Here is a 27,587-nt window from a genome sequence, read left to right on the forward strand (position 1 = left end):
TAACCATATGCCGTTATTGCAACTATTCAAATGAAACATAACTCTCAAGTTAAGAGTTAAACTCCCTTCTTGCCTTATAAAAGGAACCCTAAAAGCCATATATAATCAATAGATAGGGAAATAAAATAAAACCACCACAAAAACAGCTCATCGTGGCCGATCTCCCATACGATTGCTGGTGATAATAGGTTTGTTAATGAAATAAAAACAATCTAGGCAGCCTATATACTTATCGCCGCACAACTCGCAGACCAACGAAGAGAAACGTGAGCCAGAGTGTGTACGATGCAATCTCATCTTCCCGTATCCAGGCAGCACCGAAGCACCAGCAGGAATGCGTCGGTGGATCCTATTCTAAATTGACCACACGAATTAACCGCCGGTGCCATCGTTCGATGCGTCGATCCTGGCAAGCACATTTTGCACCATCCGAAACAAAGACCTGCCCGCCGGTGGGTGATGTGGTTCCCCTGTTCCACGGCTACCTGCGCACATCTGCGAATCTCTTTCACACTAGAAAGGCGTATGAGAAGGACGAATGCAGCAGCAGCTTCATCGGATTCCAGGACGCCGGACGAAGCGATGCGTGATGGGGGGGAATGTTGCGGTTCTCAAATGGAAGCCTTTTTCCGAGCGAGAATGTTTTTCCATTTAAATCCCACCCCCGCCGTGGGTTGTGCCGGCTACCCCAGCCCGAGAAAAAAGAAAACGAAAAGTACGGACCGACGCATCGCATCGGAGTAGAAAGTCAAGTGGCAGAATCGATTTCGCATGCTGAAGCCCTGGTAAATGCTACGATGCATCATTGATTGCATTTGCTCGGCGCGGTGTCACTCGTCGTTCGCCATCTCCTGTCTCGCTTCCGGGTGTGTGCTTCAACGTCCTCCGGGTCGGCACCGTTTCGAGCGACGAGCTGCGTTAAAATGCGATCACCTCTCGGTGGTGCGAAACGAGCGATGTTTCTGCAGCATCATCATCGATTGTGCGTCGTACGAATCCGTGGCACCCCATGCGCGTTTTGCAAACCCGGACGATACCGAGTGTACTGCATTTCCGCCGTGGCCACAGCTGACTTACACATAAGGACGGCGTGTAGAACAGCGGGGCAAATTGAAGAGCACGTCGGATCTACGGTTGTTGGAATGCCTCTCCGTTTCGAGCCACTCGAGCTTTCGGTTCGTTCGGCAAACATGCTGTTTTTTTTTTTTAAGTGCGTGCTCTTCCCAGCCTGGTGCATCAAGCGCAGGAAGTGCATCCGATCGTCGGTTGGTAGGAGTGAATTTTCCATCCCAAGCACGCCCCACATCCCAAACCCCCCGATTGGGTCCAGTTTATTTCAATGATAAATATTTGAACGTTCGAAATGCGCTTCCGGACAAACATCCGGGATTTTGGATCCTTTTACATACGCATTATCACCAACGGCTTCGAACTGGCGCGAAACGGATGGATGGCAGAACCAGTGGTATATCCTTACGCTTTCTCTCCTTTTCCTTCACTACGCGTGAAACCACATGATACATATTCGTCCATATAAACGGATGGCTTATGCTGCGACGAAGGTTCGAGCTTGCGTCCGTTCGGTAAATGTTACGCATCGCAGCACTTGGATCGGGCCAACGTAACCCGAATTGGGGAGGGATGGAAAACACGAGAAGCTGCTTCGAACGATCGACCGTCCTGCAAATCCACGCTAAGCCACAGCACCTGATGAAACTATAAAAGGTTACTTTGGGGATTGATCTCACGATTGACACGCTCTGCGAGATGCTGAAAAACGCTCAACCCTAGGTTTTATGGGAGAATTGGTTTAAATTATTTTAGTTCAACGATTTCTTTTTAGTAACGTTAAGTGAAGTTTTGATCAAATTTAATTTATTCAAAAACATTTCTTTATTTCATGGAGAACATGTTTGCCAAAAAGGGAAGAATTTTCGTAGTTCCAGTTACGGGTTCATTTTCATGAAGTGAATCGAACAATCGCCTTCAAAACAAATGGACGCTCGGATATGAAAACATCGAGATGCGACCAAGAAGAACGTGCGCATCCAACAGTTTGACACCGAGTGTACATAAGGTCAAACGAATGATTGATAGACTCTCCCACCGGGAAGGGAATCGCTACAACCCTTTTCTGAATGCACGCACGTGTTCGCCCTGATTGCCCTCCACCCACAGGGCTAGGGGTTTTCACTTGGCATTTCCATTACACGAGTCGATCCCGTGGCAAATAGTTTTTCGAGTGTCCGAACTTCAATCAAACTGCTACGCAGAGAAAGGGATCCGGCATGCGGATACGGTTGGCCGCCGCAGCATCGTCCGAAGCCCCGGGAAGGCGATGGTTCACCGCGAAAAGTATGCCACCGGTCGGTTGGGGCATCCCAAATCCTACACGTGGCTGCAATCGATTGCTGCTGGAGCTCAGAGAGACAAAGCGGTTCGGTTCGCCCAGGAGACTTCCAGTTTTCGGACACGACAGGCTGACGAAAGTACTGGGAATGGAGCTGCCAAAACGCGTGGGCACTGTGTTTCATCCGCGCCGGTTTGCAGACGATGCCACTGATGCAATTTCTATTCCGATGGACGTTCGACGCGATGGACGTTCGAATGAAGGTAACCAACCAAACATTCCCCGCGCCAAGCTGACGGGCCGGGTCCATCGGACGAACTGTCGAGCGCATCAATGAAATTTTCTTGCACAGGAAATGTCATTTCGGGCCAAATATGACAACCAGCGCTAGGTAGTATGTGGCTGTGAACCATGTAGTCAATCGGAACTACCAACGCGAACGGAAGGCCCAGGATTACATTGTTTTAATTGCTATTGGTGGGTTAAATATCACTGACACGCCGATAGACAGGTGGGCTGCAAAAGTGCATTCACTTCTATCATATTCAGGCTGCAGAAACGAAGGCATTGAAATTTGATTTTAATAATCGACAACTGAGTTTGGAATCTTTTTAACATAGAGTTTGACGTCATAACAATTGAACAAGTTGTGGTCATTCCCCAGATAATATTGTTTTTCTTTTGTAAAGTTTGTAAGATTGTCTCAACATGTATTGACCACGACAAAAAAAAAAAAAAAAAAAATTACGTTTATCAACACTTTGACTGGCATGTCACCCAAAAGTGGGTGACAGCAAAAATCAGTTCTAAAAAGTTTTTGACCCATAAATAAATGAAAATGCAACATAAAAATTTTAGAAATATGTAATATCAACTCTTTGGGAAGCTAAGTTTATGCTAAGCCTTCAAAAATCGTTGGTTTAAAAAATGCTATAAACAAAATAATTTAAAAAAGATTGTACTAAAAAATTGTAATAAAAATGCTTGGTACGCAACGTGTTAAGCAAATCATATAATGCAGCTTAGATGAATTTAAAACAGCAATTAACTACTAAACACGTTGTATCTCAGACCGAATGGTGTCAATATCGGACGGTTTTCAATAAATCCACCGTACGGTCTCAATTTTGTTGATCAGTTTTTCACATTTTCTTTCACCATGAAGTGAACCATGCGGGAAACCAAAAAGCAACGACAGTCAGCAAATCTCTTGCCCTGCGTTCCAGCAACTCTTTGCCCTTACTCCATATCCATGGCGAACAATTTCGAACCTCCAACCTTCCCGGCACAGACCAAAGCAAACCGAGTGAAAAGAGAGGAAAAGTGTCACCGCTCCATGGAGTGGGGGGAAGGGGAAAATCTTAGAAACATTCCACCGAACGAAGAAAAGAAAAAACCGGCCCGTTAAAGGATCAGTGAATACGGTTCAGTGGATGGGGAAAGGGAAGAAAGGGTAACGGTAAGAAGGAAGCAAATTGAAAACGATGAAAATATGCTGACTTCGAGACTTCGAGCCCTACCTTCCCGGCGCGTCCGCTTCGGTCCCCCCCTTGTGTCTGTGAAGAGATTGCGTGCTGAGTGTGTTCGTCGCACAAACACGTGCACGGTGCGAAGAAAGAAAGGTTAAAAAAACCCTCGACGAGGCGTAATTGGGAAGACGAAAGGGTATTCGCCCGAACGAAAGGGAGTTCTAAAAGATAACGTTCTCCGGAGAGGTTCTTTCTCCTCCACCTGTGGACCCTGGAACCGGTGAGGTAACGGAGTGCAGGGCTTTGAGTGTATGTTTTTCCCCGGGAGCTGTTTTTCCAACCAGTTTGAGGGGGGATATTTTGTTTCGCTGGAGGAAGGCCGAACATTTTTTTGTAATCTTTTCACCCTAGTTTATTTTCTTTTCAAGCTCCCCCTGCGCCGAGGGCGTATAAAATAGATTCCTTAAGCGGAGCAAGACTTCCTTCCTTAGATCCTTAGATATCCACACTGCCCGGAAGGGGGGCGGGCAGGCGAGGGTCGAAAAGATTTCCATCGGTTTTGGTGTGAATGTAGAAAATTGGAAACCGGAATTAGGATCCGAATCACAGAAACACCAAATTTCTGCAGGGATAAAAGAAACCCCAGTGGAATGGGACGACGGTCGCGGAAACTGCGAACAGATAAGCCGGGGCGGAATATTACCACCAGAGTTTGGGTCGAAGAGAGAAAGCAACCCCCAGGTTGGGTGAACTTGGGAGACCAACACGACCGAAGACGCAACCGAATGGGAGTTTCCTTGCCATGGAAACGATTATGGGTTTTATGATGTTGTAGCAGCCCTTCCCAAATCCATACCATCAGAGGTGAACGCAGAGAAGCAGGCAGGGATCTCTGGAGCGTCCGTCCATTTCCCCTCCCGTCCTTTCGACCATGGGAAGGATTTTATTTTCTTTCCTCTCGACTTTTTTTCCCCCTTCTACTCCCTTTTCCCAGCAACTACAGGGCGGGAGTCGGTATGGTGGACGATTCGTTTTCGAGCTGTTTCCGTTTCTTACTCGCCTTCCTACCCAGCGCCGTCCGTCAGTTTTGCCACCAACTTAGCGGGGGAAAAAAATGGTCCGAAAGAAAGATACCGCTTGAAAACATATCCCCGGCGGAAGGGGCAATCCCTTTTTCGCGTGGTTTTGCTGCGGTACGATCAAAATGGGGAGCTCAAGCTTGCCGCAGCGGAACCATTGCGGAGCGGAAATCAACGGAGTGTGGCTGGAAAAATCCTTTCACTTGAGCGCGTCGGAACGAAGGAGGGGGCACGGGTCGAAGGTCGACAAAGGACGCACTTGCCGCTGGATAAAAGTGTAAAGGAAGCGGAAAATTATGTGCTGAAAACATTTCACGTAGCCCGTTTGCCACTTCCTTCTGGGGAAAAGGGCCGGAGACTACGGGGAAGGATGGCAACGCGTGGTAGTTGATGATGATGATGATCATCATCATCGAAGTCGAAGCCAGAGTTCCACCTTAGTGCGTTTTGTTTTTGTTTCTGGAGTATATACGATTTGAAGATAGCAATCAGTGTTTTTGGGTGAAGGTGGTTGCTAGTTGCTTCTGAAAGACTGTATAACAGAACACCAACGACAAGTTCTTCTTGAAGAGCTGCAGAGCGGAACGGAAAGTTGAAATAGCGAAGTGAATGACTGAGAAACATGGTTGAGGAAAACATAAGCAGTGTATTTAGATCCTATCACATTGTACCAAAAACGTGGCAGGAGGTACACAATAGAATGTTCATCACTTTTTGTAGAAGATACAAGATAACTTTCGTTAGGCTCACGATGAAACACTCATGATTAATCTTCTGGATGTTTAACACGTTGACTGTCAAGTGTTTTTAGTACACAGTTTTAGTGCAATCTTTTTTAGTAAAATATGCTTATACAATTTGTATGACTGACGGTTTTCGAAGACTAAGCAAAGACTTAGCTTCCCAAAGAATTAGTTTTTAATATTGCGCTTTCATTTTAATGTTGTATTTTCATTTATTTATGAGACAGAAACTTTTTAGAAATAATGGCGCTATCAAAAAAGATAGCCATGTCAGACAACGTGTTAAAGACAGTATTGGAAGATTTATTGGTTCAATAATAAGTATGTCTATTGAATATAGTTTTTAGGGAACTGGTTAACTACAACGGAAATTTTTTGAAAAGACAGCTTCTATTAGCTTCTTCTTATACTGTTTTTCAAACTTAACACGTTGACTGCCATGTCACCCAAAAGTGGGTGACAGCAAAATTCAGTTCTAAACAGTTTTTTACCTATAAATAAATGAAAATGTAACATAAAAACTATAGTAATATTTTATATCACTTCTTTGAGAAGGTAAGTTTTTGCTTAGCCTTCAAAAACCGTTGGTTTAATAAATATTATGAACAAATTATATTAAAAAAGATTGTACTAAAAAGGTGTGCTAAAAACGCTTGGCAGTCAACGTGTTAAAGCGTCAAATTAAAAATACTTTCTATATTCTCACCATAATGTTCGTATGAAAATTAGTGACCCAAGCAAAGAGTGGCACAACATTTTCATGATTCTACGATTTCTTAATTGAGACCGTTAAACCATCACAGGCATCGGGAAACTGAAACGGTTAATCGACTGTTCTTACCGCTTCCCGGGAACATTCGCAAAGGGAAATACTTCCCAAGAAACTTCTCACCGTCTCAGCCAAAGCTAAATGGAACCACGTCGGCATGTCAAGACCGCACAAGGGGCGGCAGATCAGGAAGCAGACGGCTATAATCTGCGAGTGTTAAATGATCAAAGCGAATGAAGATTCATTTACCCGGCGTCTAACAATTTTGTTTGGCTTCTTCAGGGCACCCGCACCAGCTTCCCCTACCATCTTTTCACCTCAACCGGTCCCCCAAGGGGCATCGTTGCCAGTTCCCAGCTGGTACTAATTTTCCACCAAAATACTCCGACTCGACCTCTCTTATACACCGAACCATAACCATCATCAGCACCGCAAAGCAAGTGTATCGAAGGAGGCGACAAATGGCGGTGGTTGGCGTATGGTTCTATACGTTTCTTTTCTTTCATCATCCTCACCCATCCTCGATCCACCCCAGCGAAAACCGACTCAACGTTTACCGTGCGCCTGTCTTTCAGACAGTTTTCCCTGGCGATGGATTCATCCCTCTCTTCCATACCGCTTCTTGCAGCCCTCGGGCGCCACGGGGAGGGGGAGGGGGGAATACTTAATGAATATAAATTCGTTTGAAATGTAATCAGAAAAGTAATTATCACGAAAACAGCGCGAGCTGCTCGTAAAGCAGCGACGACAAAGCGGTTGACGGGGCGCGGACGGGAGTGGAGTCGAATGAAATCTTGGAGCGAAATTTGCCAAATAGGCACAAATGGCCATGCCACGTGGGGTTTGGCATTGTTTTTGATCCCCTTTTCACCAAGCGCTCGGTACTTTTGTGGTGAAGCGTGAGAGTTCTGGGTAGAAGTAAATGTCTCAGCGAAGGTGATGAGCAAAAACCCGGATAAAGTCTGATTAATGGACGGTGAACATGAACCGGTTTGGTTTTTGATTAATACCAGCTACAAATTGGGTGAAATCTGCAATAACATGTCGACTTTAAACAACACAAATTCAACTGGGGATGAAATATATGGGAACAATATAATAACCACAAACAACTAAAATTAATATACTTACTCCTAAGTACGGATGGACGTATTTTGAAGAACTCACCTGAGAAAAGAGAAAAAAATTGATAAGACATCAGCACATGTAACATATTTTATTTAATTATTTGTTTAAATAACATGGTACGAGTACATTTCTTTTTTGAAAAGCTACCTTATATGATTCAATTCAAACAATTCGAACATTAACAAGAAGCATAACCATACGTAAAAAAGTACTGTTGGCAGCCTTATCTTTTTCCACAAAAAGCATTACTTAAGTTTCCTATACTTAACGATATAACTAAAAGAAACAAGTGCTGAAACATGTCGAAAACTGACAAATAAAAAGAAAACAGGCAGACGCATCGTACGAAGGTTGACAAGCTTCCGACAAATCTGTTTTGCCTTTCGGTCACCTCTGTTTTCGATTTTCATGTATTTTTCACGCTGCTATGAAGCTGGACGACAACACGCCCGATTGCAAAAAGGAAACCATTAAGTCCTTCTCGACCGAACGGTCATCGAAGCGTCGAAAACCCCGGCACGAAACAGCAAACGAACCGCTTACGCGACGAAACACCACGCTGATGACGCTCCAAAAAAGAGCTACCGATGACGATGATTATCATCGAGCGCCTCGGTCGGTCTTTTCCAAGAGTGGGAAAGCGAACACAACACAAACCAACAGCAAACGATGCTCAAATGGAAGGATTATTTTCTGTGTTTAAGCGAACTAAAGGTTATCCAATTTTCTCCCCATTTCGTGCTGCCGGACGAGTAGCGAGTAGAAAGCGGTTGCAGAAGAACTCGAGAAGATGTACAAACTCACCAGATCATCCCCGTTCCATCCACCGACCCCGAAGATAGTGGAAAAATAATACCGAGTGAAGCAAAATGAAAACTTTTCTCCAACTCTTGAAGCGAAAAACACAAATAACCAACATCGGCGAGGGAGACGCAAGACGTCTTTGGGGGAAACCGAGGGGAGGAAATTGGCAACTCCTGTAAAGAAATCTGACTCCTGTTATTCTTTTTCCACTTCCCTTCGGCAAAGAACGAGAGGATTCGAATTGGGAACATCTGCAGGGGGTTGGTGGAGCGAAAAGATGCTGGAAATTTAATTTGTCTAGCAGTTTGCTAAAGTGCCTTTCGGTCGAATAATGCACAGAAGAAGTATCAGAAGAGCGAAATCCTGCAGCCAGAGTCATCTTCGGTCCCCCCACCAGGACACAAGCAGCACCCTTTACGAAAGAGGACAATGGCTGAAGCAAAAAGTGAAGAAAGAGTGAGGGGCCAAAGCAGCAAAATCACGAGAAAATCTCCTACAGCGCTGGAAAACGCAATACCCCGGGATGGGAGTTGATAAATTATTCTCGACTAGAAAAACGAAACGTGCCAAGTGGTGATGACCTTTTTGCTGCCTGTTTGGTTCCGCTCGAACACCACTACTTATTTATTTAAGGCAAGAAGCAATTGGAAACGGAAAACGGAATTTAAATAAAGCATGCAAATTTGACTGGAATGCACGCAAGATAAGCAGAAGGAAACGGTTACAAAAAAATAGGGTTGATGTACTGAAGGGCTAAAAAGAAGGTTTTTGTTGCTTTTGATTCAATTCTATCTTTTGTTATACGAATTTTGGTACTTCTCTTGAGTATTGTTAAAACCTCCTATGCGATTTTTAAAAGAAAAAACGAATACTACAAATTTTCCGGTTCAATACTTAATTGCGACGAACAATTCAATAAATCCATTCCAAATAGGCACTTACATTTAAGATGGACAGTCTAACTTACGTTTTTCCATAATTAACTCTTGAAAATTTCATCATTCCAACCAACCTTTTAGATTAATTACAGGCAACCGTTTTTCCCCAAACAATAAACGACCGCTTGGCCATCCAAACCCGAGTTCATTGGAATTGGGAAAAAATCTCTCTCATCCCGGGTTGAGGAGGGTAATAAAAATTGTCTTCACGGACAATTCTATGCAAGCAAAATCTACACAAACCAAAGGCTGGCAACCGACGGACGGTCGATTTCTCAATGAAATATGTCCACCCCTTAATGGCAGGATGCAACATCCGGACGATCGGTACGGTTTTGCAAAGGAGCCACTTGTCGAGAATATTTCTTTCCATTTGGTTTTAATTAAGCGCGAATTTCACGTTTCCACTTGCACGCTAGCTACTGGGAAGAGAAAAAGACGGGACACACAAACACACACAACCCCTAATATTCACCCACCGTGCTTCGGAAGAGGGTGGAAAATCGCAAACCCTCACCGCTCACTGATGGGAAAAGCATATTCGGTCCCGCTTTTTTTTCCCCCGAGCGTTTTTCCTTTCTCAATCGTTTACCTCCAACCGCTCGCCACGCGGTGGAAAGGAGAGTAAATAAAACCGGGCGAAGGAAACGAGGGTCATTCAAATAAATTACCGGTGTCTTTTTCCGAGTCCGTATTGAAACCGTCCGAGACGCCTTTCCACCGTGTCGACGGAGTGGTTGGCTGAACTATGGCAAATGGTTCAACCATAAATTAGGCAGGGAATGTGGCAGTGGTTTGTTTTGTGTTGTAACACATTTTTATAAATCTACTTCATTCGATTTGGCTAAAATTCTGAAAAACAATAAAATTCATTCGAGTTTAAATTTGAGTTCCATTAATTCATTTCCCAAAATACGTATCCTTAATATTCCACAATTCATTCATTCCAAACCGAGGCCAACCAGATCCCATAGTGCACAAACATAACATCACCCGATTAATGGCGCGAACCGCGACCAAGAAGACCGGAAGCGGAAAACGAGAATCTGTACGCTTTCCATGGAGTGAAAAACAATTTTAATCACGTTTGCTTAACTTCATCCCTGCTCTATTTGGATCAAGCTAGATTCGGCCTCTCGTCGTCGCCATTCGGACCATTCTCGCCTTCCCACCAGACCCACCGCCCACCATTTCGCCCTTCGAAACACATCGAATTATCCGGCACCAAACATGCCGGCCCAGTCCATGGCAACGATAGGAAACCAAACTGGAAAAACCCGCCCCCCGATTGACCGAATATTCGCCATTTGAAGTGATTTCATTTTGTGGATTTGCAAACGGATCCCTTCGAGTTTCGGCACTACTCCAGCCTTCCTCCCGTTGCACAAGCATGCACAAACGCCAAGTTACGGGTGATGGGACAAGTGCCCGATGGAGAAGGGTGTATTTTGGCAGCAAACTTTGGCAAATTCCGCAAACGTGCGGGAAAGCGAGGCCATCGTGAAGCAAAGGGTGCGCACAAAGCGAGATCATCAACAGTTCAGGCCAAACTCAGTTCACTCACCCGAAACCACCCCATCACCTGGGCTGGGGGTGTTCGGGGAAACATTCCGGAGCCGGGTGGAAAAACGGTGGAAGGTGGGGGACATGGCCAGGCGTATCCGGACAAACGGGTAGCGTCGAACGAGAGCCATGCTGCTGCCGTACCGTTTTGCGTTAATTAGCTCTTCAGCACTTTTCCGTATCCGGTTACGGCGAAAGAAGGGAGGACAAACCCGAGGCGGATGCAAATGATGAAAATGTTCAGCAAGTGATGATCGAACAAGGGGCTGCTAACGGGCGGGTGGTGGTTTTTGAGGGGGAGGGGCGAAAACGGGAGACGAGAATGGATTTCAACCGGAATTCAAACCGAGCGCGGGGTTGGACAAGAAACCGTAAAGAATCGAAATAACGAGACCCTCCAAAGGCGATCAAACGGTTCGTATACACACACACACACACACACACACATACTGGTGAACCTGTTTTACGGAGTCATAAATGATACAAATTGTTCATAGGGAGAAAACTATTGAAAAACCTAACAGAAACAAATTCACCAACAATAAAATACTGAAACTTTGCTTCGCATGTTGTGCTGAAGAAATACTTATAAACTGTGTTTGTGCAGATTAAATTCAAAATAATTTGAGAAATAATACAAACGCAAATATTATTGCATGAAATATTCTAAAACTTTCGATTTTATCATCAAATTTTACATTCAGTGCTGAAAGAATATATTCCACTTTTCAATGAATATGTTAGATCTTCAGTTGCAATATTTGTAAGTACGTTACAATAAATAATTTTGTTTACCAATGAACGAATCGTTTATAACATGTTCATCTCTTCGGAATCTTGAATACTAACATGTAAAATCGGATATAAATTACCTCAGATATAATTGAATATCATTAGCCTCTTTCGCGTTATCAAAACAGGCACACAATGACAACATCTTTAAGCTTCCAACCAATTTCTATGAATAAAAATATATGCTAAAATAGCCTCCTCCACTTTTGGAAAGTGTTCCGAAAATCGAAAACAGTCCATCTACATAATTGCATCGCAATCAAATATTAAACAAACAAAATCTCAACCCACCACATCACCCACCCCAACAGGCATTTCAAAAATGATTTCCCTCTCTTCGTAGCGCAAAACGGGGGAAATTCGATACGGCAATCAAATTGTTACATGCATGCCCATCCCGTCCCCCTGAACACCAAACATCGCGCCACCGTCGTCGGTACACGGGTTTATGGTTTCAATATTGATAAGAGGTAGCCTTGTGCATCCCCTCGAGTATCGCCCCTATTTGAGCCACATCAAGCAAGCGGTGCGTGCTTGCAACCACCCTTAAATCCCACCCCGAACGGTTCGGAGAGACCAACAGGGCGGGAGGCGGTTGGCAAAGTAAAACATAATGCGTTTCAAGCCGATTGATGCCGGGATTTGCTATGACACGGGGAATTATGCTGTCAAGCCAATGGCGGCGTGTGTCTCCAGGGAAAATTCGACTCCCTCGGTGAACGTTCGACCGTTGCATGATGATGCCGGTGACGATGATGGTGTTGCCCCCCGATGACGACAATCTACTGCCAAAAACGGGGGGAGGACATCCGTGTGTCATATATTCTGGGGGCGTGAAAGGTTACTTCAAATGCATTGAATGTTTCCATAGAAGATATTAACATGGCGTTGTTCAGGAACCGATGGGTTCATTTGAGTGGTGAAACGAGCATGGAATGAATAAATTATCCAATAATTTCTTTCCATCCAAAACTAGTAATAAGATACAACTTTGATGATTGTCCTGTCGGTAGTTAAAACAATCCATGTCAATACACTATGACAATAACAACATATGAATATTAACACGTTGAATGCCATGTCACCCAAAAGTGAGTGACAGGAAAACTCAGTTCTAAAAAGTTTTCGACCCATGAATAAATGAAAATGCAACATAAAAATTATAGTAATATTTTATATCAATTCTTTGGGAAGCTAAGTTTTAGCTTAGCCTTCAAAAATTGTTGGGTTAATAAATGTTTTAAAAAAATTAAATTTAAAAAGATTGTTCTAAAAAAGTGTGCTAAAAACGCTTGCCAGTCAACGTGTTAATGAACATTATTAACTATAGGTTTTAGCCAATACAAAATCAATAAAATTTATAATTTGGGAAGAGATTGATATAACAAAAATGTGTCCCAGATGTGTAAGAATCAACTAAAACTCATTTGAAAACAACCTTCCTCCACTACAAACCCTTGCGCACGTGCCATTCTCGACAAACACCGCACGCTTTCACTTCAAAGTCCGACGGTGTCGACTGCTAATTGCTTCATTGGACTCCTCTAGACAGTTAGTCAAGCTCCACCGGTTTGGAAAAGGTGCAGACGGACCACGAAAGAAACCCTGTGTACACTACGTTCCGTGTCTTCACCGTTATGGTCCCTTTCCCTCTCTCCCTCTCTCTCTCCCTCACTCTGGAGACTAATGTTCGTAGCCGACGGCAGAGAAGCTGGCAACGTTTCAACAATTTAACAACGCAACCGTAAAACCAACTCCTAAAAACCACACCTCATCCATCCTTGATTTTCTTCCTGCTTCCGCCGCCACCATCATCGCCACGAATGCCACGCGTTAACCGTCCTCCAACCGTCCGTTTAGAACAGTAACAATTTTACGCTTCTGGCCATTTTGGGCTCTTCCGCTCGTTGCCTCGAGCCTGGAGAAAGATGGGTAAGCTTCAACGAAGAGGAAGAAGATATTCCAGCAACAAATACGTGCCAACTTTCGCAAACCAAGGCTCTCTCTCTCGTCCCATTTTTCCGGAACAGTCTTCCTTCGTCCGGTAGCGTTGCCGAACGGAAGCAACCCCAAGACAATTCCTCCGTGCGGCCCGAGGATCGTTTTAACCGTATTTAAAGACTCTTTTCTCTGCCCGAAGCTGCCCATGGAAATGAGATACCATAACACACAGACACCCACCCACACACACACACACATAAATACATGCAATATAACCTGGAAAATGCCCCCTGGGGAGCGGATGAAACGAGCAGTGCCACCGACGCCGTCGACGACGACGACAATCGCATCGACACGAAACACACACACACACACACACAAAATCCTCCACCACCACCTGCGGCCACACCGATACCCCTGGACAGATTAGATAATAAACGAAGTGAAATTAATTAGCTTATCAACGTGCCCGGAATGGTTGAGCGGCTCACAAAACAACTGGCAAATTAAAACGTGCGGCGTCCGCCCAGCAAGAAAAAGAAAAACAAAGAAAAAAGGACGAGAAAATACATCGGCAAATCGGCAAACGAGCCAACTTTGCCGTCACCGTGCGAAATGATACGTCCCCTCGTATAACTGCGAACCGGTGGAAAGTGTGTGGACTCTGCGAGCGCCCACTTGCTTCAAGAAAAATCGCAAAATTACTGCAGCGGGAAAACAACATTTAATGATAATGATTTAAGCAGGCAAAGTTAATTTGATACGACACGCCACACGTACCCAGGCCTGGCATCCTGCGAGGGCGTTTAGAACTTCCGAGAAGTAAACGTTTACGTTTAGCTTCAAGTAAGTTGCGAGTTGCGAATGTTAAATAACTTTTTGTCTTCGGGCATTATTTTTGTCTAATGGAGACGCCCAGTTATTCACGTTGGTTAGTCGACATACAACCTTGTTAATATATGTGCTTGTAGTTTTGATGGTCCTATAGTTGTATAGATTACAACACATTATCAGAGAGTAGCTTACACCTGTATAAGTGAAAGTTCACTTAAAATTGTACAAAAAATCTTAATATAACACCCAACATGTAAGATCGTAAGAAAATCTGAAGAGAACTCTGTGAATGATCGAATTGAATCGATGATGACTGTAATTGATGGGTATAAAAATATAAACAGTTAAAACGCAAACAAATTATAATTTACATATAATTTAGATTCCTTTCCCTTAACGTTTTCGCAATGCATGTGGAACAAATAATCCCAAGTAACATTGCCAAGACCTATTAGACTTCAACAAGTTTTATCAATGTTTTAACATGGGTGTACCAAGTCCAATTGGTTTTATAGAGGTTTCTCAGCAGGCAAAATAGTTTTAATAATTTTGACATCCTTAAAACCTTTTGAGGATAGCTATAAAACCGCTCATTAAGTCTAAAATCTTAGTAGACTTGAAGAGTCTGTAAATACGCTGTTAAGTCCTTCTTAAAACCTTCTCTTAAAACCAATCAGTGATTTTTGGTCTAGAAAAGGTTTTAAGGGATGGTTTTGACAACGTTCTGTAGAGTGGGCCCTCTTACACTTAAAACGGGTTTATGAAGGTTTTATCACAGCCTTTAAGATATTTTACTCTTAAGATGAGACTTAATTATGAGCATGAACAACATCGTTAGAACCATGATAAAACTTAAAATGTTACTTGGGAATGTTTCGCTAAAAATATGTAAATTATTGTTCCAAGAAGTTCTTCTTTTAAAAACTCTCTTTCGGGTTTCCCCGGTAAGCCAACACACTGGCCTGGAAAACCATCGGTGATGGCAATGATATCCTGTTTCCTACTTTCGATCTCATTTCTTCATCATGTTCCTCGCACAAAGAAGGTGCTCGGTTCTGCCGTTACGAAATCATACGAACGATTGCGGTTTTCCGTGCGGTACCATTGACGAGTCAGTGACGAAAACGATGTAGGAATTTCTTCAACCATCACTCGAAGTCACTGGTAGCACCATCATCATCATCATCGTTCGCTCTCGCGTCTGAAGAAAATCCTGGCAAATATACAAGCCATTTCAAGCGAGCCTCAAACCTCGCCCGTCGCAAGCTTGTGATCTGCCATGTCACTCCCTCCGTCGGGTGGTTTTCTCCACTCGAAGGTAGATAAACTCTTGACGTGAAACAACTTCCTTTCTGCCGGTTTCCACTTTGTGGCATTACATTCCACTTATCCCTTCCCTTTTTTCCGCCGGGTGAACGGTGGGGGAAGGAGAAAATCTTTCGTCAGCTTTTTGGCTCCTTGCAGCATCACACCCTGGAGCCAATCTTGCTTCCCCGTACCAAGTCGTTTTCTCAAGACGAGACACGACACGACCGCCCCGTTCTCTCTCTCTCTTTCACACTGCCCACTTACGCTCACTCTGTCTCTGCGCAATTCGTTCCACACAAAAGTTTGGCTTTCGACAGTTGTGGTTTTCTATCCGTTCCCTTCCGGTCCGCCCATTGTTGCCACTATCCCCCTCCTTGGCCAAGACCAATTTGAGCCAAACATCCAACAACTTGACGATAAACCAAAACTCTCGCCCCCTTTTCTCCCTTGTCTTTCCGTGTTGCCCCGAATCGTCGGTGCAGCTCGTCACCATGTTTGTGCTCTCTTACAAGAATGTTTCTGCGGTTTGCCAGCATTCCCGGGAGCGCCGCCCCACACACCTTCCGCTTGCTCGTGTACGCTCAAAAATCATCACCCACGGCAATCACCGATCCTACCCCACCCGACTAAACCTCCCTCCGCCATTGGCAGCGGTTTGGGCTCCCGTTTACCCTTCAGCTTGTGGTTTCATGGAGCGAAGCTCTACGATGTGCGGTTTTGCTGTGAGCATCAAGTGCGAAACTTTATTTAAGCTTCACCAAATCAAGCACACATACACGCCCACACGCCCACACGCCCACATGCAACCTTATGTACTCTCAACCGTACAACGAAACACAGCTCCACTGGGTTAACTTTCTTGAACATTCCTTCCGGATGCGGTGGAAAATGGGTGGAATACGGACTTTGAGAATGATAGCCAGAGTGCCAGATAAACCAGATGGGAAAGACTCGTTTGTCTTCGGTTGTGTTTGAAAAATAATCGTATTCCTCTTTCAGAATTTTAAATTGCATAGTTCATAAAAAATATACCATTTGTTTTTGGGAAGCAAGGATACACTTTAATAAAAATATTAGGATCACTTCAGTGATTATTTAGAAATTAAAATCATTTAACTACAACATCACTGTAATGTACATCATAATTTGAAACACAGTTACATAGTGAAATACGATTATTTAAATTATAAATTGAAAATCAAGGTACAAAATATCTTGACTTGAACTTGAATCGTATTCGTTTGCCGTCAGGTATAATTGGTTTGTTATATAAAGTCAATGGAAATAACAAAAGTTTTGTGGTTCAAAATGATGTTTATTGAGTTGTCTTACAAATTTTTTACAAAGTGTATCCCTTTTTTAATGCTGACATATTGCCCACAATTGAAAACTCCTGCCAAATTACCCTGAATATGTTAAAAATCAATCCGGCTAAAACTGTCCACTTTCCACCGCGACAAAAGCAGTTGAAAAGTTTATCCCCGTTTTCTTTGCTGCTCCATCAAAGTTCAGCTTCATCGCCACCCGAGATTCGGTAAGTCGTTCTCGTGGTTGGTTGCCACGAGCAAGTGGTTTATATCTCCATTTCCACCCATTTCACGCCGACGGCACTCGATCCTCGAACCCGACGCAAAAACTAACTCCCAGCCGGAACCGAAGTTTTGTGGAAAATCTTAAAATTCGTCCGCGAACCTACAAACTACTGCCACCGCTTCTGCTCTCGCTCCTCCATGCGGCTGGGTGATTAGGTTTAGGGGAACGAATGGGAAGCGAAAAGATTGCCCTAACGTTGACGACCCTTCGGTGTTCGGGGGAGGGATCTCGACTGGAATTTTGGGGATAGACGAGGAGCACAACCTAAAACACTGGGAAGGGAAGAACCCAAGAGGCGGGAAGTTCGGTTTGAAACGCGGCAAAAGGCAAAACCTCATCATTCCTCAAGAAAGCCAGCAAGTGAGAATCGCGACTGGAATCGGAGCGCTCGGGACAAGCTTTGAATATTTAATCACTTTGGACGAAGCGCTTCAGAAGTTCGAGAGTTGGAGAGGGGGAGTAGAGTGTTGAAAGTGGGAATGAAAATTTGTTTGAAATGAGACACCCCAAGCGCGAAGGGACGCAAAGGGCGTACCGAATTCCTGCCTGCTCCTTCTGCCTTCCTCCAAGTCTTCTCCCGTTGACTATCAATGATGGCGATATGCAAATTGTGTCGGAGGTGAAATTAACCATACAAATTAGAATAATACACCGGGCGTCGGGATGCGAACATAAAAGATGGCGCTCGGGAACGAGGCGGCGAAGCGAGGGCGACGCCGTCGGAAAGCAGCTTCTGGAAAAAGTGCACAAACACCGCGCCGGAACTCGGCGCCCTGTAGCGTTTAGTGTTCCGGCAACGAGATGTTGGGTGGGGTGGAGGGAGAGGGGGGGGCAGCCGGGTCGGGATACGGACGGAGTGAAAATACAACATCATCACCCAACAAGTCACACCAACACCAAACTTGCCCGTTCCGTTTTCTTCACTTCGCCCTCTTTGCTGCTTTTGCTCGATTTTCAAACGAAAATGATTTTCCTCGCGCCGGATGGTGGGAGGGTTTTGAGGAGAACTTTATCCGATCCTTTGTGGAGCGGTCGGGCAGGGTGGGAGGAGTTCGTTTGCGGTGTGAAGGTTAGCAGAAGATACGCTTCAGCGGCTTTGGTCTTTTCTCACCACGCTTTGTTTGCTCACCAAATTGTGCCTCGGGGGATTTTCCGGGTCGATGGAGCAGGGGAAGGGAGTGAAGGGGGGTGGGGTCATGCTACCGGGTTTTCGGAAGGAAAATTATGTCTTTTTTATGGACCACGGAGGGCTTATCCAACCAAGGAAATGGAATAATGTTTGCGCGAGGTGTGAAAGTGGTTCGGCAAGAAAATAGAAATAAAGCACTATTTGTTGTGTTAAACAACAATAATTAAAAATTAATTCCACTTTCAACGAACTTCTCTGAAGGCACCATTCTCACAAACAAACATAGTATTAAGAAAACAGTTTCTATGTACACCTACACACTTAAGTACACTACCCACTAAACCGAAAAGTTTCTAAAATTTGCCTTCAATCCTTCAAAGGTTTTAAATAAATATTCATCGTATTCAACAGCTTCAAATGACTAAATAATCTAAGCGAAAACATTTACACAGTTTTAAAAACTATCGAATGCTAAAAATATTATTTATAGTTAAATTTAAACACATATCATACAATCCAAATCAATGTACTAAAACAATCCAACCAATGGTTGATAAACTGGCAGCTATATGTACTTGTTCGTGAAAAAATTATCCACCGAAAACAACCGTTAACCACACGATTCAATAACTTCACACCGCCATTGTATGCATTTGTCCACAGCAATGCGAAATAATATGTTGTTGGGAACGATTCCAAACCACCTTCATTATTTGTCAACTATTGGGATCGCACAAGCATGTTGCGCGTTTGCTTCCTGCAGAAAATTCCTCCCTTCAACAACCCAATGGTTCCCTTCGTACCCGCAATCGTTTTCGAGGTTGACAATGATGGATGTCACCAAATTAACCGCACCAACCAATAAATAATCAACGCCGGGTTTGGCAGCAGCACCGGGCGGAAAGCGGTACGAGCACATACTTGGAAAATGTAATAATTTAATTACCATTTTCAGCCGAAGTAGTAAACAATCGACTCCACCGGGTGGGGTAGAGAGGACTGAATATTGCACGACAGTATGAAGGGGGAGACAGACTCTCTGAGCCCCCGCAAATGGTTCGCGCCCGCAAGGCAGTAATTATCAATCATTCATTAAAATGTTACCACATTATTCCATCCAACCGACGCCCGGTGACGACTGGCTGTTCATCGTGGCGTACACGGCGGCAGAACAGAAACGACACGCATCAACCGTCATCATCAAACCAGTAGCGCAGCAAATCGTGCCCCGCAAATACCGAGTTGAGTGGATGGGGTTATCCCCCCGCGCCATACGGAGGATGCTGGAAAATTGAAACTGGAAGCGCTCGGGGAAAGCGTCAACCACCTGCCAGCGAGGGGGAACTTTGATCAACAGCACGTGGAACATATTTTGATTCGGCGAACCGGATGGATGGTTCGGTGCCCGGAGGTTTGTTTGAACCGCAGGATGGAGCAGCACATCATCGGCAGCGGTGAAAAATCACACGATTTTCGGATTACCAACCACGGGGAAAGGTGGGGGAGGGTGGATGAGAGCGTCAGGATTATTTTCCAAATGAGCGAATATGACAAGTGATACCTTACACGATATATTCGTAGATTCGTTTTGTATCAAAATGAAATGATTTTAATTATATCCTCCAATTTCAATGAAGCTACCAAAATGGACAAATCCGAACTTATTGGAGTTGCATAACAAGTAGTTACCTACTAATTTTTTTTTTTTTAAAGGAAATTGAAGCTTTATTATGTTTAAAAATATTTACATGTGTAGAAATTTTCCTTTACAGGATGGCAGCTACTAAGAATTTACTTACATCTCTTGAAGAGATGGTTAAAGATTGTTTAATGGACTGGTTCTTGCTTTAAAGCTTGACACACTTTACATACTAATTTATTGCTACTCGTATTAATCTTAAACTAGTTTATTTACTTATAAATCTAAGTTACGAATCAATCCATGAATTGGTAGGAGATATTAAGTTCTTGTTGGTATACTTGTATTGGTCAACTGAATGTTGATCCGTTCCACTCCAGCAAGCTCCAGAACCTCCAGTGAAGGCTTAACATCATTTTTAGTATCTTATTTGCTCTGATTTGCAACTTCTTTTTGTGTGTACTAGCACACTGCGACCATACTGAAGATGCATAAAGTATCATTGGAATTATTATTGTTTTATATATCAGTAATTTATTTTTAGAATTGAGCTTCGATTTACACAAGAAATAACAAAAATCTTGTTAAGAACATATACAACCGAGCTTCATAAAAATACTGTGACAATTCATGTTGTCAACAGTTGTCTCATGTTTAAAACATATGTAGGACAATTTTGAACGATAATTTTTCGATTTTGAAAAGTTATTTCAATTCTATCAAATGTTTCGGAGCTTTTTGGCGAAGCTTTCGATCTCTCAAGCTCAATCTCTTTTCGTCCTAAAACTCACGTAAAGCAATTACCTATGTTTCTTCTTAAGAATTAATTAGCCATTCTTGCAATCTACACCATTGCAAATTCTTCTCAACTCTTTCGTGTTTCGTTTCGCGCTTTGTTCAACCGGTTTTGAGAGTCTTTGCATAAAGTCGTTTTTATCCATTGTTCTGTTTCTTTGGCACAAATGCACCGGAATCGCATCACATTCCACGACAGACACTGGTCGTTGTTTGTAACGACCGAGAAAGGCAATCATCAGAAAACACAAAAATTGCCATTGCATGAGCGAACCGAAAACGAGCACTCGCTCACCCCTCCATCCTCCCAGTGACCCCGCATCTCCTTCCGACGTTGGTGCTTTTTGTTTCTCCTGCTGCTAACGGCAGGCCTTTTCATAAATATTTGCCATCGAAATTATGACAGTCCTCGACGCGCGCTGTGTGCGACTTTGTTGCATTTGACTTAATTGGCCAGTTTGGTCGGGCGTCATCCTGCTCGATGCCTCCCTTAAGCCCACCTCCCTCCCTTTGCCATTCCCGTTAGTGTGAGTAATGATGTTGTGAAACCGAGCGATCCAACGGGGGGCGGCAGGTTTGGGGCGCAGCCCGAGCGCAATTTTAATTGCCAACTGCTTTTATTGGTTTTTGAGTAATTTATTCATTCATCCACGGTCTCGGTGTGCCTGTTTTTCTACGTTTTGTTCAAACAGCCAGCCGTGGAGGCAGGAAGCGGCCGGGTGGTGATGGGACACGATCGACCGCAGCCGGTTCCCATCCGGTGCAGCTGCGTCTTGCCGGCACCACCTCCATATTCCCCGCCCTACCGGAAAACGGCGTCCGGTAATTGGGTGTATTAAATTAAAGTGGTGTGAAACGATTAATGGCACAGGTTCCGTCGAGAAGCGATGTTCGAATGTTCAATTGTTAATGCACGGTGGTGATCGCGCGTATCTTGTTCGTGGATCCGGTTTGGTGCGCCCGTGTGTGTGGGTGCGGGACCGCGTAAATCGTTTTTCACATTGTTTTGCTCGAGATCATGCACATTTACAGGCAGTGATTAGCACAACGGCAAAATGGTTTCGCAGCGAGCGCTGTATAATCACTCTATTATTTTACGCTAATCGTCGAACATGCATTTACCGCACGCCTGAGGTCGTAGGGTGTCAAGTTTGAGTCTCCGGAGTAACTCAAGACCGTAAACGTTGGGCATGTTGCTAGACAACTATTTTTGCACTGATTGATCAATATTCTAAATCAAGGAACAATAATGATTTTCTAAGCAAATTTTTACGGAAAAATATGTTCCACGCCAAAAACAACTTATTGCACCCCATTTTGATTGACACGTAACGATAAACAAAAATAATGACACGGGAGTGAAAAACGATCGTTTATGCACCGAAAGCCTTAACAAAAATCAAAGCACGACCCCTCGTTTTATGATTGCTTTTCGAAAAACCCATGGCCAGATTGCGTGCCTCGTGTTTATTAGCAGAAACACCCAGAAAGGGAAACCCTTCAATTTTATTACTATTTTCCGGTTGACACCGGGGATGATTACGGACGGCCTATGAATAATGCCAAAATGACACCGTTCCAAAGCGGAGCGTACGGAAAGCGTTTTAAGCGCCAAGTTTCCCAATCGATACCGAACGACCACTCCCTCCTCCCCACCGGGGCAAAACCAGGGCCGGAGGGCAGGACAAGGTGGGGCCTGAAATTGAGTTCAGCGAATACCGTGTGGCTTTCCACCCCGCACGCGGTAATCGGTTTAGTTTAGTCTTTACGCTGACTTAAAATGATTACATTTGTTAGCCCCGAAGGTCGACCGCCGACAAGAAGCGGGAATCCATAGAAATGGGGGTTCGTTTTGTTTACTTTGCCTGCTGGGAAGAAGTGAAGCTGCCTCGAGGGTGGAATAGTTTTTGTTGTCTTGTTTTTCTTCTTGTGTAGCGTACATAAATAACGTTGGCGTTTGCAAACGGAAGAATTATGGCAATTCGTGAACGTGGAACGTGTACGAGCGTCAAATTATAACTGTATAAATACGGATACATAAAACTAGACATAGTATGTTCACTGAAATATATTTAAGAGATTTTTGTAAAGTACGGAACATTTTTATCCGTTGCCTGATAGGATCAACTATGTTTTTCCTTTAAAAAACTAACATACCATCAAGTCAATTTGTACCTCCACCTAAAGGCACTCCATTAGATGACCCAATTTTCCCTTTGGCTCAATAGTTACGCCACCCTTTTTTTCCCCGACGTACGATGGGAGCGCACACTGCATAACAGCTGCATCACGGTACTCCATTCACCGTGGAATGCATTGCACGCCTGATTGTGGCAAACGCTGGTCACCTAATTATCGCCATTCAAACAATTCCGGAGAAAAGCTCGCGAACCCGCAAACAACACGCCCAGGTGGCGCTCGGAAAAGGGAGGGTGCGGCGCCGGGCACGGTCAATCGTTTGGTCAATGTGCACAGCTGTTACATCAAACCCGGTCAGAGAGCCACCCCCCACCGGGTCCCAACACATCCGCCCGCGTCCGGCGGAGTCATTTAATTGGCGAGAAGCATTACGAAATAACACACCGCACACATTGTACACGGTGCAGCGGTGAGAGAAGGGGGAGAGGAGGGAGATACAACCCGCCCGGACGGAGAAGGTGGGGTGAATCATCTAAGCATCATTAGCATACCGCATGTACGCGATTAAAGTGTAATTGCGCGAATCGACAGCTTTCGAGTTCGAGAGCGTCACACTAGCGGAGCGCTTAAAGCGTCAAGCGTCAATTGGCGAATGCACTTTACGGCACTTTACATTACGACGACGACGTGAGTGCAAATGCATCCAATCAGCTGGAGCGGGGAGGGTGAGGGGAGGGGAGGGGGGTAGGAGACAAAAAAAATAGCTTCTATCGATGGTGCGGGCGATAACAATCACACGGGCAATTAATTATCTTAATGCATCGATTTCCGCGCATTTCCCACCATTGTGGTTGCGGGATGCGAGTTACAACCCGAAATGGACGCAGGGACGACGGATCGGCAAGAAAAACAATAAAACAAGAGAATGAACCTGTAATGAAGCCGACACGGCACGAACTTCCACTTTTTGTGTGCTCGCCAACTTGCAACAATTTGCCATTTTCCATTCCCTTCTCGACGACACTCGGGTCGGTGGACAAGCGGCAGTTTTTGTTCGCATACAAAAGCGAGCTTCATGTTACATGAATACACCGAGAGGCAGTCGGTGATTGCATCCGCGGAATTTGCTTGCGGATGGATACATTAGTGCAATCTAGATGCAGTCAATAAGAGATACCCATCGGAATAAAGGGCAGGCCGCAGCCGCAGAAGAGGAGTAATTAAGTCCGGCACAAAAGCGCACGGTGTCGTGAAAGACACGGTTTGTCCACATCTTCCAACGGTGTCGTGTCCCAGATGTGGCGAAAGTTAGAAAAGGTTATCTGAGTGATGTTTAACTGGAAATGAGTATTTTAAAATGAATGGAAACCCGGGATATAATTTATGATATAACGTTAGTTTTATACATGTATGAAACCAACCTTCAGCTATAGCCATAAGGAACTCATTTGTAATACTATGTATATACTCAGTACATCCAGTATTGCTAACATGAGGAGTTCGAAAAGCACAAAAGTGATATTGAGCAATATAGTTAATTATCTTGAAAAGGAAATTTCACAACATACAAGAGTTAGAGTTAGATAGTAAGAGACTCACGAAAAACAGCTCGAACTCTAAAAACTGTCCTCTTTTTATCTTAAGTTGTAAACAAATAAGAATTTATGTGAATCTACTTGAATGCAGAGTCTTACACTTTTGTTTTACACTTGAACTACTTTTGGTTCATGTTTTAATTTGTTTGAACTAAAACTTTAGCTTTTAAGCTGTTAATTTGGAGGCAAGATGCTGCAAGAATATAAAACAGTTTTTCAACTTGCAAAAAGTAATCTTTAATTTAAAGCAAATGATACCGGGTACTTATATTTAAAGATTTTTCAATGGATTGTGGTTCAATATTTTTGGGAACGGAAATGATGTTATGATACAGAAGAGACAAATTTAAACAAACTGAAAAACATCTAATGCTTATCTTTTCTCGTTAGCTCCACTTGAAACTATGCACATCAATCCCAACAACTGTCGAATACGACTTTAGTCAGGAAAATTGACTACTTTGTTCAATTCTCTGTATTTTGGAGGACTTTAAATGCGGGTCAACAATACCAAAGACCAGACCAATGGAATCTTCTTGTTCACATTGTCCACTCAATGTGACGTTTCCAATTAGCTCGATTTCTCTCAAGCGGTCCCTTACCTTTTCTCATATTTCATTGGGTTTGTAACCCATCAAAACCCCGACCACGGTTGGATAATTACATCAATTATTTTCGTCACTTTCACAACCTCGCGACCTTCTCCTTTCGACAAGAACGGAACCGAGCGAAACATAAACCTGACTTCTCGGGGTAACAGAAAACCCAGATCTGTACATGAAAGTGACCGAGGCGTAAGGTGAAAGTTTCATTCAAGAAATTAAGCGGATTACAGCGATGCCGACGACCAAACATTAAGCTGCCCCTCGGTGGCTTGTTAACCCCGGCGGGAAGCCACACACCACGGAGCTGGAGGATAAATCCTGTTTATCGATTTTCTGTTAGGTTTTCATTCTTTATGTACAGCACACGCTCATTCCCAGCCGTCTTCCGGTTTCGCTCCACCCGCTAGCAAAGAGACGCTGGTTTTGGGAATGTTTCATTTATCCGAAGGTTACATTATCGCTCCGGAGCTTATGCCATCGATCGATTGCCTTTCAACGGTTCGACGAGGGTCTAGTCACAAATGTTTGCTCCTTTTAAGCAACGGACAGTATCCAGAAACTTTTATCATTATTCGGATGATATGTTTTCCAATTAATTTCACAACGAATGAGCCGCTATTAATCCGCCTTAAACGGACCATGACGGATTGACTTAATTGGTATTCTGTCCTTGATTCCATCTCATCATAATTTTATATATAACGACTCTGATTGGAAAACAATATACTGCTGCATACCAATACAAATATGTTATCGAAGTTGAAATAAAATAAACCTTATTGCTTAAACCCTTCTGACACTGCGCAACCATTTGGTTAAACTCATAAATTTTGCTGCTCTTCCAACGAAAGCATACAACAAACACGCCAATGCTGGCAGTGAAAATTGATTCCAATAAGTGTCCCGCTTGGGGCCACCTTCAAACCTTCCCCCATTCCCTCCACCGATTCGAGGACTGATTCAACCCAGAACTGAACATGCACGAACGCTTTTAACGTCAAAACTGACAATGCATTTCAATGTCGCAACCGGGAACCGCATGTGCACGCGATGCAAGTGCATGGAAAATCGACCGTGCACGTGCCTTTGCAAACACAGTTGTCGGCGAGCGGCGGACCAGCAAGTCCGTTTCTTGTTGCCGAAGACCCGGGCGTGGGGTGGCGTTGGTCGCGGTGGCGATTAAACAAATATTTCTTCCCCTCAATTAACTTGCGGATTATACGACGGACATCAATTAGCATGCAATTTGCATAGATAATCGTGGTCGGCGGTGAAGCCGATGCAATCCGGCTCTTCACAAGGCAAGCGGCGTCAATAAATGGAACACACGTCTTTCGAAAACGATCGTATGGATTGCGATCGAGGATGGCTTCAGAAGGCGCTCCATTTCTTAACTGGAAAACAAAAGCCGCCGTCAAACGACGCTGAACGGAGAAGCTGAAAACACACGCCAGGCGTGTATGGCTAATCGCTTTATTAGGAACCGTTGGGAAAAAGATGGCTAACGAGATGCGATTTAATTTTTCTTCATTCCATTTTTCCTCGTTGCTTCCGTCGCGTTCGGTCAAGTAGCGAGCAAAAGCGTTATTTTTCACGCTTCGCAGACTCACAATGGGAAAATATGCTACCGCCATAAGCAAGACGTTGAACTTACGCGGCCCAATGCTTCGGGCATCTTTTTGGTTCCTCCGTCGTTGCATCATTATTTATGGATGCAAATGAACCAACGAATGATTCATTAACGTCCACAATGAGTGCAATATTTGTCTTCCATCTGAACACTCGCCATGCGTCTTTGGTATTTTCTCAGCAGTTTAAAGTAGTTGATTACATACCTGAAAAGAAATAAAAATACAAACATGATTAAAAACTGGAACATTATGCCACGAACTATTCTTATTATCGTACGTTAAATTGTTGAGTGGGTTTTAGAAGATTTAGATTAAGAAAGAAGGTACTATGTATTTTAAAAAAACGTACACATATTTCTGAACTATTAAAATATTACTTTATTTTATTTGCAAACACAATTAATAAGTAACGAAACAGAAAAGACCATATAAAGTTGCATGTTCTACATGCTTCACGGAAGGATGCCCATATCTTAAAGTTGGACTCTAAAATGTTTTATTATTCTCATCAACTACCTTTTTACGATCCATACCATCTTTACGACGAACTTCTTTGGCTTCACGGGAAAAGATCACGAGCCGAGATCGCACTGCTTGTAAGGAGCTTCATTGGGATGCTAATTTCTTCAAGCCGCAAATAAAAGCTCAAAGGGCATCGAGTATTTTCGTAATAAAACAACTGCATAATCATTTAACAAACATGCAAAACAGGGTAAAGCATTCGTGATGTTCTCCAGGAACCC

The 27,587-nt window shown here is 43.8% G+C and overlaps 1 protein-coding gene across 7 annotated transcripts in view; it reads right to left on the reverse strand.

The window, feature by feature from the left end:
- LOC131260480 (protein groucho) overlaps positions 1 to 27,587 on the reverse strand; it is a 162,751-nt gene that overhangs the window by 97,242 nt on the left and 37,922 nt on the right. For 6 of the 7 annotated variants that reach the window (XM_058262218.1, XM_058262214.1, XM_058262217.1 and 3 more), the window contains exon 2: positions 7,542 to 7,577. The exons of the other annotated variant lie outside the window; for it this stretch is intronic. In XM_058262218.1, the coding sequence (XP_058118201.1) occupies positions 7,542 to 7,577 (36 nt within the window). The remainder of the gene's footprint in view (positions 1 to 7,541; positions 7,578 to 27,587) is intronic. 7 annotated transcript variants of the gene reach the window in all.

The sequence above is a fragment of the Anopheles coustani genome, chromosome 3 (genome assembly GCF_943734705.1).
Source record: "Anopheles coustani chromosome 3, idAnoCousDA_361_x.2, whole genome shotgun sequence".
Lineage (NCBI taxonomy): Eukaryota > Metazoa > Arthropoda > Insecta > Diptera > Culicidae > Anopheles > Anopheles coustani.